Source organism: Sarcophilus harrisii, chromosome 1 (genome assembly GCF_902635505.1).
Source record: "Sarcophilus harrisii chromosome 1, mSarHar1.11, whole genome shotgun sequence".
Classification (NCBI taxonomy): domain Eukaryota; kingdom Metazoa; phylum Chordata; class Mammalia; order Dasyuromorphia; family Dasyuridae; genus Sarcophilus; species Sarcophilus harrisii.
Genome location: NC_045426.1, coordinates 277634222 through 277646454, shown reverse-complemented (window position 1 = coordinate 277646454; position 12233 = coordinate 277634222). Strand labels below are relative to the sequence as shown.

General features: G+C 34.6%; 1 protein-coding gene across 3 annotated transcripts in view; it reads left to right on the top strand.

Moving 5' to 3' along the window:
* SUSD1 (sushi domain containing 1) overlaps positions 1–12233 on the top strand; it is a 296420-nt gene that overhangs the window by 115258 nt on the left and 168929 nt on the right. For all 3 annotated transcript variants that reach the window (XM_031942900.1, XM_031942890.1, XM_031942907.1), the window contains exon 6: positions 6902–7081. In XM_031942900.1, coding sequence (XP_031798760.1) covers positions 6902–7081 — 180 coding nt within the window. The remainder of the gene's footprint in view (positions 1–6901; positions 7082–12233) is intronic.

Genomic DNA, 12233 nt, shown 5'->3' with positions numbered 1-12233 from the left:
TTGGATTAAATAATCTCTGAATTCTCTCCCACTCTAGAATTATGTTCCCATAATCTGGCAGTAGTCAAGAAAGATAGAGATAGATAACAAGAAGATCATTAGTGATCAAGTCTTGAATTAGAGTGGTGATAATGCAAATGAAAATTAGAGGAAAGAAAGAGAGTAAGCCTTTATGGAGCACCTACCCTGTGGCAGGCATTGTGCCAAGTGCTTTAAAAATTTTTATTTTATAAATATTTGCTTGTTTGAGCCTTAAAACATTGTAAGATAGGTGCTATTATGATCCCCAGACTGAGTTAGACAAAGGTTAAATGATTTGCTCAGTCATACAGCTAGAAAATTTCTGAGACAGAATTTTCATTCAGTGAAGGAAGGCTCAGAGATTTATCCACTAAATCACCAGCTGCAAATAAATTAAGTAACACTCTGAAGAAACAATTAAATAGGATTGGATGTGAGTGGGGAGAAGGGAAAAAAAAAGTCAAATTGATTTCTAGGTTTCAATTCTTTGTCACAAGGGATATCTCTCTGGGAGGGAAAGATACATCGAGTAATGTAGCTGATATAAAATATATTGCCTTCTCTTTGAAATATCACGTAGATATATAGATATTTAAGAGGTGACCAAGTGTCTCAAACCTGAATTCAAATTTGATTTCAAACATTTACTATTTGTGAACCCTGGCAAGTCACTTAACCTCTGTTTGTCTTAATCCCTTGGAGAAAGAATATAAGGCATCTCTTTTAAAGACCCAGGAAAGAAGTAACTTCTTTTAAGAACTGCAGACTGCTAATAACCATATGAAAGAATACTCCAAATCACTAATAACAAAAGAATGCAAATGAAAAGAATTCTGAGTTTTACATTATACATAGCAAATTGCCAAAGATGATTAAAGATAGGAGTAGTCAGTGTTGGAGGGGCTTTGGGACCAGAAGCAATGTAAGACATTGTTGATGGAACCATGAATTGTAATTATTTTGTAAAGCAATTTGGGATTATGCAAAAAAACTAAAAATGACTGAAATAGCCAGACCCTTTGATCCAAATATCCTGCTGCTATGTATATATCCCAAAAGGATAAAATAAAAAAAGAAAGAATTTATCAAAATATCCACAGCAGAACTTTTTATGGTAACCAAAAAATCCCCCAGAAACCAGGGAGGTTTCCATCAATAAATGGAAATGGAAACAGCAAAAACCTAAAACTGAACACTGTGCTCTGATAACTAAGCTTGGCCTTGGAGAAAATTTGAGAAAATAAATGTTCTTCCTCTTTTCAAGTATGAGTAGGACTTTCGGGTGTAAAATTCTACCTAATTCTTTATGTGAATGTGAATGTGAATGAAGATAACTTGTTTGCAAAGTTGATTACCATCAAGACCGATTGTTGATTGACACCATTTTCAGTCTCTTAAGAAAAATAAAAACCTCATTTGTAATGCCATCTTCATTTCTTGAAACATAACTCCTTCTTCCCCTACCCCCCCCCAAAAAAAAAAAAAAAACTACATCAATATAAGTGACAATAAATGCAATTATTCCATACCTAGAGTTGAAAAGACCTGGCTCACATTCCTCCTCTGGTTATCCTGAGTGTATGCCCTTAAGCTAGTTACTTAATTTCTCAGGGTCATAGATAACTCTCAGGTCTCTGAGACTATAAATTGTGAAGAAATCTGTACTGAGAAAGAAAATTCTTTACTGAGAAGGTGCTTATACCTATGAAATTATAGGTCCAGCTATATATAAAAGCATATATATATATTTATCATAAAAGCATTTACTAGCATGGTTAAACTGTGTGGAGCTCAGTAAATAATTTTTAAAAATTAAATATAATTTTTGCTTCAATAATCCACTCAATAGGAAGTATCCTTACAGCGGAATTTAGAATTACTTCCTAGTAGATAATGGAGAAACATAGAAAATTATGCTAATGTATCATATTAAAATAGATATTATCTTGAATCCTGTAAATTAAATAATATTTTCCCCATTGACCTTCAATACAAAATTATTAAAATGTGTATACAATGAAAAAACCTTGGTCCCTAAAAAATATTTCTTGTTCTGGAATTATCTTTAACTCTCCCAAAGAAGGGACTTTTTGTTCCTGTGACAAATCATATGGGATAACTATTAAAATTATTGATATCACGTTCATTTCTCAGTATATTTCTCCCTTTTCCTTCCCCAGATAGTTATCTCTTGTGACAATTTTTTTTTTAAAGCAAGAAAGGATAAAAGGAATTCAGCAAAACTAGTCAACTTTTCAGCTGAGTCTGACAGTATATGCAAAGAAGGGAAGAAGGTATATTTTTCTTCTTTCTTCTTCAGAGATAAAGTGGTTTATCTTGGTGGGACTAGTTGAAGTAATCTCATTTGGCTGGACATCTAGATTTAGAATGACCCCTATTGTTGGCTCAAAACCACTCCCAGTAAGTGGTCTCCTCTAGACCTGGGGGAGTGACAGCTTTGAGGGAATCTCATTCGATTGAAACTTCTTTCTCATTTCCTTATAAAAATGGCAATTTTAAGCTCAGTCCTTGCAGAGGACCTAATGTGCCATCCCTGGCATAGCAGCAATCTCTGCTCGCTGAAATGATATTCTCTTTCAATGTTACCTTCTCTTTATCCTCACCTATTTCCCCAATGAGACTTTATACCTCTCTGTTGGGATTTCTCTACTAGAAACTTTACTTCTCTGTCAGACCTTTCCACTAAGGAATTCAGTCATAGCATAGCATAGCAAAGGCTGATTTCCCAATGCCAATAATAAAACTCTTTTTATCAGTCTAGCTTTTCAGGCTTGTAAATTCCTTTATGAAGGACTTCTGAACCACCAAAAGGCGGTTCCCACAACTCCCTATCCTGTGTCAAATCCTAAAGGGGATTTAAGGGAGCCAAACCTCTTCATTTGTTTCCCTGAACCCCAAACCTGCCACTAACCTCATCATCTAACTCCCTGACCACCAGGAACTCTAATATCATCATTTTGGTTCCCTGAATCTAATCTCATCAATTATAGTTTCATATTCTTCAATTTCACTTTTTTTTTCCCCATTTATATACTTCTAGTCATTGTATTTACTATTTTCCTGTTCCTACTTACTTCATTTTGATTTAGGCCATATACTGTACTTCTTGTAGTTTATATTCATAGTTCTTTATGGTCCAGTAATATATTCATATACATTTTGCTTAGCTATTTCCCAAACAATGAGCATTTCCCTTGTTTCAGTTCCTTGATACTATAAGAAGTGATGTAACAAATATTTGGTGCATATGAGATTTCACTTTCTTTGACATCCTTGATATCCTGTAATGGAATCTCTAGGTCATTTTAGTTACTTTCTTAGTATAATTCCAAACTGGATTCCAAAACTGCCAATTCACAACTCTACCAACAGTGTAATAAGCCTGTCTTTTGACAATGATATAACCACTTTAACATGTGATGCCATTTAGGGAGTTAGATATCCACATTTTATTTGCAAAGTCGAGAAAGACAAAATTAAAGCTGTCAACATACCTTTTGTTGCTGTTGAGTCATTTTAGTCATGTCTGACTTCAGGATCCCATCTGGGATTTTTTTGGCAAAGATACTGCAATGATTTGCCATTTTCCTTCTCTAGCTTACTTTTTAGATGAGGAAACTGAGGCAAACGGATTAAGTGACTTGCCCAGAATTGCATAGTTCCTCACTACAAGGCACTGAGCCACTTAGCTGCTACCTCACCAGTAAATAATAGCTAGGTTCATGAAAAGTTGTTTATAACCTGAATTTTATAATGTGACTGATATTTTCCCTTTGATTTCATTATAAAAGGCCATTAGATGTTGTAATCTAAATTTCCCATTTACTGTATTTTCTTTTTAACATTTTAATTTGTTCATTTAAGCATATCCTTTTCTCTCTCCCACTTCCCCTTCAAAATTGAAAAAAAAGAAAGAAAAGAAAATTTGTTATATTTGTTAATTTCTAATTGCCAGTGGAGCTAAATATTTGTTCCAGTCTCTCTGTTTTTCTATCCTTTGTGCAGAAATTACTGGTCTATAAACACATACACCCACATACAAATTATGTAATTAGTACTTGACTTGGAATCAGAAGGTCTGGGTTCCTAACATGGCTCTGCCACTAACAGGCTTTGTGACCTTGCAAGTTATTTAGCTTGTAGGCTTACTCTTTTCTCTGTATAAGAAGATTGGACTAACTCTAAGTATCCTATATTTTTCATAATTCCATGTGGGCAGCTAGATGGCCTGGCCTGGAATCAGAAAGGCCAATATTCAAATCCGGCCTCAGACACATCCTAGCTGTATGATCCTAGATAAGTCACTGAATTCTGTTTACCTCAGTTTCCTCATCTTTAAAATGAGTTCCAGAAGGAAATGACAAACCACTCTTTTCCAAGAGAACCCCAAAAGAGGTCACAAGAGTCAGGCACAACTGAAAATGATTAATAACTCTATTACTTTGATTTAAATGCATCAGAGAAAATATATTTAAAGCAATTCAACCAATTTTTGGTAATTCTCTAATTGATCTGTTTCATCAATTTGGGCTTCTATGTCCTGTGTTTTCTTAAAGCAAGATATTAATAATGTTATTTGCAAAGAAAAACTGGAAACAGTTGACAAAAATATCTAACATATTTCTGATAGAACTTGTGTTTTGTTCCTTTCATTTAGAAAATCAATAAATTTGAATTTCTTATATAGTGACTTCCAGGAAGTACAGTGTAATAGAAAAGACTTAAGTGTCTTCATCTATAAGATGAGGGGACTACTGTAGATGATCCTAAAGCTTCTTCCAGCTGACACTTTGTAGAATTGCTCATGGGGTCCTAGAAGGCTGGATTTCAGGCCTGATTTTGCCATTTCCTCTTCTGGGGGACCTAAGATCATTGAATCTCCCATAGTTTCTTCACATGCAAAATGGTAAAAATGGTTGCAGCTTCACCCAGGGTTCCTTTTAGATTTAGAGAAGACCGGAGACTATTTCAAGCCTCAGACTTTCCACATGAGGAACGGGAAACCAAGGGAGGTTTAAAGGCTTGTTCAGTGTCTCATTTGTATAAGGACATGCAGAGAAATGTTAAAACATCAGCATAAACATATATTACATATATACACATCTGCATATATGTATATTGGTATATACATATGTGTGTATACACGTAAGCATTCATACATATATATAAATGACATATGTACTTTAAAATTTAATCTGTATTAAAATTTTCTCTATCACATTTTTAAATCTAGACAGTTAACTAAATAATAAATCAAGTTCTAATTTGTAATATTTATTGATTTCCAAAGTATAAATTTTCACAATGAAATTCTTATCATTGTCAGGAGTAAGGTCCAGCATACCCTGGCATTTACAATAAATAGAATAAATGAATGAAAAAATACTCAATAAGCATTTGCTATGTACTAAGCTCTGGAAATGCAAATAGAAAAAGTGAGACAGGCTACTCTCACAAAGCTCTATTTTGAGAAAATCTAGAGACAGAAGGCCTCTAGTTATACAACATTATACATGAGCTTAGATTTAGTGCATTTGGAAAAGTAAAGAAGTGCCAAGGTTCTGAAGCAGGAAGAAGAGGAAAGCCCAGTGGTCCTTAAGGTGTATTTAAAGATCAGATGGCAGCAACCTAGATTTGGAGAGTATAATGAGCAAAATCTGAATCCATAGCTCTCTGTCTCTGTAACCATGACTCTCTTCCACTATATTAAACTAGTTGTTGTTATAAGGATTAAATAGATTGTACTCTGATTAGGGTGCTATAATTTTGTAAGTGTATATAAGTGTGAGCTATTTGTGAGCTATATAAATGTGAGTACAACTTCTCTGGGTTTCAGTTTCCTTATCTATAAAATAAAGGGATTGGATTAGATCTCTTTCTGTTTTTGTATGTGTGCATTTAAAACAGTGCTCTGGGAAGGCACTAAACCTTGATTACATATATAGTAAGAAACAGGAGTCTGGGCATGTGCCCAAACCCTGTTATATATATAAATATGTAGGATTGGTATACCAGTGCATTGTTGATAGAATTGTGAACTGATCCAACCATTTGGAGAACAGTTTGGAACTAGGTCTATAAATAAGGCTTTTGACTTTTTTTTGACTCAACAATACAACTCTAGGTCTGTATCTCCGAAAGATGAAAGAAAAGAGAAAAAAGGATCTATTTTTATCAAAATATTCATAGTATCTTGTGGTGAGAAAGAATTGGAAATAGAAGGGATGCCCATCAATTGGGAAATGACTAAACAAGTTGTGGTATATGATTCTAATGGAGTGAGTAGAATGGATTGAAAAAATCTGGGAAGACTTATGTAAACTGATACAAAATAAAGTGAGCAGAACCAGAATATTGTAGTGTATAGTACTACTATAAAGATGACCAACTGTGAACTCTGATCAAGGCAAAGATCAAGGCAAAATTCCAAAAGATCCATGATGAAAAATGCTATCAGAGCAAGAACTGGTGAATTTTAAATGCAGTGAAGCACACATTTTATTCTATTTTTATTTTTTTGTCTATGTCTTCACTTGTAACATGGCTTATGTGAAAATATGTTTTGCATGACTTCACATATATAATTGATATAAAATTTCTTGCTTTCTCAAGTTGGGAGGAAGAGTGAGAGTAAGGAGCTCAAAAATTTTACAGATGATTTTAAAATATTTTTTACATGTAATTGGGAAATAATGAAAAAAATTAATTTAAATAATGAAAAAAATAAGGGCTCTCTTTTGTTTTCCTTTTATTTATTTTCTCTTTTCATATATAGATAGATGCATTTATATATGTATGCATATATATGTTTATACTTATATCTAAATATGAAAATATGTGTGTATTATTTTTATTGCAGAGATAAAGTGCGGCAGCCCACCAGTGATTCAACATGCTATCCTTGTGGGGAATTACAGTTCTAATCTAGGAAGTATTGTCTACTATACTTGTGTAGATGGCTTTGAGAGCACTGGAGGGAACCTTACCTCACTTTGCACAGCAGAAGGTATCTGGAAGAAAAATACCTTACATTGCACAGGTATAGACTATGTCTTCTCTTCAGCATTTGGCATTATTAATGATCCCTTCCTCCCCAAAACTCTCTCCTTTAGGCTGTCAAGACCCTGCTTTTTCTAAGTTTTCCTCTTTTCTGTCTGCTCCTTTTCAGGCTCCTTTCCTGTTCATCTATGTCACTTCCACTAATTATGGGTAAGACTTTTTCCTGAACCTTCTTCTTTCTCTTTTCCTTTTATGCTATCTCACTTAGCTTGCAAAAGTTCAAATATTCTCATTTTCTGTTTCTGTCTGTCTCTCTCTCCCCCTCTTCTCCTCCTTCCACAGCCAGATCCACATATACATTCATACACATGCACACATATATGTCTATGTGTGGAAATCCAGCCCTGGGTTCTCAGCTTCATTTATGCACTACTAACTGCCTATTCCATGTCTCAAACTGGATGTCCTATATCAGATGTCTCAAACTGAATCTCAAAAAGGAACTCATTATTTTGTCCTCACAACCATATTCTCTAATACATATAGAATTACTCATGAAATATACAGATTCTGCCTGAGTCATTCTGTGGAGAAGTAATGAAAATCTCATATTTCATTATCCTCACAACAGTCTAGTGAAGGATGTGAGATGAGCAAAGAGGACAAATATTCATAGTTGGAGAGACTAAGAAAAAGTAACTTGTAGAAGGACATATGGCCACATAAGATCAGACCAGCTGTCTCTACAGCCTATTTGGGCTGCTATATCAAGGGCTAGTTTGTGAGGGAGTATGGTAACCACCCTCTATGGCACTGACTTCAAAAGATTAAGAATGTAGTTGAAACCTCCTCATTTCTTCTATATCAGGATCATATCATAAATCAAGGCCAGAGGTAGAAAGACTCTCCTGATTCCCACTCCAGAGCTTGAGCCCCTCTAAGTGCTCTCAGAATTCACTGGGAATCAACCATTAGTCATGCTTTATATGAAACAAGGGGATCCACATGGGAGATAGTAGCATATTAATTAGTTGATGCTTAGAAAGCACTTTGAAGAACAAACATGTTATATAACTGCTAATTATAATTATCCCTATCAGCCTGGCTATCTTGAACAAAATTTGTGCCTGCAATAATTTCCATGGATTAATATAAGATGTTTCACTGAAAGAAAGAGGAAATAGCTACTCCACAGGCTGCAATGATAGTTCTTGAGAACAGCCTTAAGGAGACAGACAGGATTCACAGTTAAATTGAAATTTAGCCAAATCCATTATTGAGAATAATGATAAAAGTTATACTTTTGATTTACAATTTACAAAGTACTTTCCTCACAACAACTGCCATAGAGTACATAGTCAAATAAGATCGTATGCATATGTATAAATCATATGTAGTTTAAACTTGTAATTCAAACTACAAGTATGATCGTAATGTGATTAGATTATTTAACAATTAGGATCACACCCATTTGACCAAGGAGGAGATTGGAACTCAAAATTTAATTGACAGGCTGGAAGTTACACAGGCTGTAAGAATCAGAATTATGAATCAAAACCTTTCCTCTTGGTATAATGCAGATTTTCTCTGAATATGAGTGGTTTCTGGACATGTGGTCACATTAATTCTCATGGCTCTTTCTTTGAGCTCATCCTTATCCCTTCCTTCCTCTTTTCTCTTTTGTTCCTTCTCTTTATCCTAAGTACTGCTTCATTTTTCAAATTTCATTTTTCAAAAACTCTAAACTTCTAAGCTATTCACATGTGTGCTTTTATTGTTTACATTTTCCTTCTTCCCTTTTTTCTTTCTATTCTTTTTATTTCTTCCTTTTACTTTTTACCCTTTTCTTGACCCCTATTCTACTCATCTCTCTCTTTCTCTTTACATTTTATTTTTTAGAGCCAGACTAAGTTGAATTATTTATCTCTACTGACCTTGAGATGTATCTAGTTACTTAGTGGATGTCACTCAGACCCTTTTTCATTGATTCAGTAATGAAGATCCTTGCCTTGTCTGGGGCTCAAACTCCAGTCAAGAGCTAACATGTCAGTGTTTTGTTTTGTTTTGTTTTTTTGGTGGGGGGAAGGGAAGTCAGGGGAATAGTGGTGGTGGTTTAAAGACCAGTTTGAACTGGAAACTCCAGACACCTGGAAATTGGGTAACAGCATCAGTTGTCTGGGAAAACCCAGGTGGAGACTTCGTGCTTGGTGAGCCAGTATACAGTACATCCAGATCAAAGAGGCTCGATTTTCTTTTGATAAGACTGTGCCTGGCTTTTATCCAATTGGACTAATTGGGTCTTGATGTTTATGACTTTAGTTAATAATTATAAGATTGATGATTACCCTGTGCAGCTCCCTTCAGTATGACATCTTTGCTAGAACAGGAGTCATGTAACCATAAAGTTTTCCCTTGTACCCTAACAGAAGTAATATTTGTCCTGAGCCCTAATTATAGATGCCTTGTTGAGGAAGGAAGGGAGAAAAGAGGGAAAAGAAAGGAGGAAATGAAAGAGGAAAGGGAAGGAAAGAAAGGGAAGGGAAGGGAAGAGAAGGGAAAGAAGGAAGGGAGGGAGGGAGGAAAGAAGGAAGAAAGGAAGGAAGGAAGAAGAAAGGGAGGGAGGAGGGAAGGAAGGAAGAGAGAGAGAGAGGGACGAGGGAGGAAGGAAGGAGGGAAGGGGGGAGGGAGAGAAAGAAAAAGAGAGAGAAAGAGAGAGAAGAAGGAGAAGGAGGAGAAGAAGTAGGAGGAGGAGAAGGAGGAGGAGAAGAAGGAGAAGAAACAGAAGGAGGAGGTGGAGGAGAAGAAGAATGCTTCTGGGCGTTTTATTAACCTTTCTCTTTCTCTCCCATATAAATGGATACAGTTACATAAATATATGCATTGCATGTATGTTTCCATGCATATGAAAACTTGGCATAGGCTGTCCTATGGTGTCAAACTATAAAATAACAAAATTGATTTTGTTACAAATATACTACAATTTTTCTATCTAGTCTAGATAGAAAAATTGTAGTATATTTGTTACTTCCAAGCATCCAATGATGCTGATATTGCTCAGACTTTTTTTTTTTTGAATGCCTTTTATGAATTGGTTTACAAGTCAAATTGGTCAATTAGGTGGTACATTGGATAGGGTACCAGGCAATCAGCAAGCTTCATCTTCCTGAGTTCAAAACTAACTTCAGATACTGTATGACTTTAGGCAAAAACAAACAAAAACTGTTTGGTTCAGTTTCTGCTTCAGTTTCTTCATCTGTAAAATGAACTGGAGAAGGAAATGGCAAACCACTCCAGTATCTTTGCTTAATAAATTTCCAGATGATTAAACACAATTTAAAAAGAAAAAAAAATTAAGAACCAGATTATGAGCCATTCAAGAAAATTAGTTTTGTTACTTGTTCTTTGTTACAGTTAATCAGACTGTTTCTTTAAATAAATTTTTATTGGTGCCATTTTTAAAATATCATTATAATTTCTTCTGGTATCACTATATCTTCTTCCCCCCCCCCCCAAGCTGCCATCCTAGATAACAAAGAATATTTTTAAAAATAAAGAAAGAAAAAGATGAAAAAATTTGTATAACTGAACTATTGTTCAAAAAAGTCTGAAAATATGGGTAATGTAGCTAATATACTCATGGACCTCTTCTTCTGCAAAGGGGGTAACAAAGTGGGGGTAACTTCTTATATCTTTATTTCTGAGTCATGCTTTTTCTTTATAATTTTGTACCATTCACCACTGTGTATGTGTGCGTGTTTAATTTACATTGTTATAATGTGTCTATTTTTTGTGCTCATTCCAAGCTTGATTGTGTATATCACATTCATAATTTCTTATAGCATACTAATATTCCTTTACATTGATTTATCAAATTTGTTTAGCTGTTCCCATTACTTTGTTTCCAATTCTTTTCTCAGATTTATTTTTGGTTCAAAATCAAACAAGCCAGTCCAAATTTGCTCAGTGTTGGCAAATGAGCAAATGTTACAAATCAGAGCTTGATTTATTGCTTTATTGATTGTCTAGACTTAAGAAAGTAATGGAGAAAATGTTGATGTGAATTAAATTTAAGTGTGTCAGGTGTACAATTTTTTTGGCTTGGGGAATTGGTTGTTAAATATTTACCAGCATATCCCTGCCTCTAATGGGATTTCTCAATTTTAGCACTAATTTTACTTGTTCCAGGATGATTTTAGGTTATTTCCAAAAATCGTGTCTATCCTGAAAAAGATAGAGATTTTTTCCACCACTGACATTAAAAGCATGGGTCTTTCCAGATAAATCTAAAACAGAATTAAATAATTAGAATTTTATATTAGTCCTTACTATGTGCCAAATATTATGCTTTAAAAATATTAAGTGTAATTATGCTTTATGAATATTATATATAAGGTCATATAAGTGCTTTATGAATATTATCTCATTTGATCCCCCCAACTTTTGGAGATAAGTGCTATCATTATCTCCATTTTACAGATAGTAACTCATATTTGAATACTGAAAAAAAAAGCTACATCTATATAGCACTTACTATGTCTCAGACATTGTGATAAGTGCTTTATAATTATCTCATTTAATGGTCTCATTTGATAATAATACCTCAGGTATTATTATCCTCATCTTACAGATGAAAAAATTGAAGCAAATAGAGAATAAAGGACTGTAGTCAGAATCACATGGGCATTAAATGTCTCAGGTCAAATTAGAACTCATGTTTTCCTGACTCCAGGACCAGGATTCTATGCACTTCACCATCTAGCTACCAATTGACCATTGGAACAAGTATATAATTTTCTCATGAGGACTACTTTGAAAGAAAGTCTTCATTTAGATGTATGAGGTCTGGCACACTTGGTTAGAAAAATCAATTATATTATTCTCTATATGGTAACATCCCAAACCTAGGAGGTTTGGTTACCAAATTTTTTTCAGATTAGTGTATGGGGTGGGGATCATGGTCAAAGTGAGCCCTCATCTGTCATACATGATACCAACAGGAGAGAATGAGAGTAAGTACCAGTCAATAAGGAGGTTTCAAAAAAAAAAAATCAGATCTAGGACCTTTATAGCAACAAGCTTGAAGTGGGCATACAAATCACAGGTCAGTAACTGAAAACAAAGTCTTTCTGGGGGAAGCAATGTCTTTTAGCCAGAGTAGGAGCAGAACAATGCATAGCTGGGCCAACAGGATT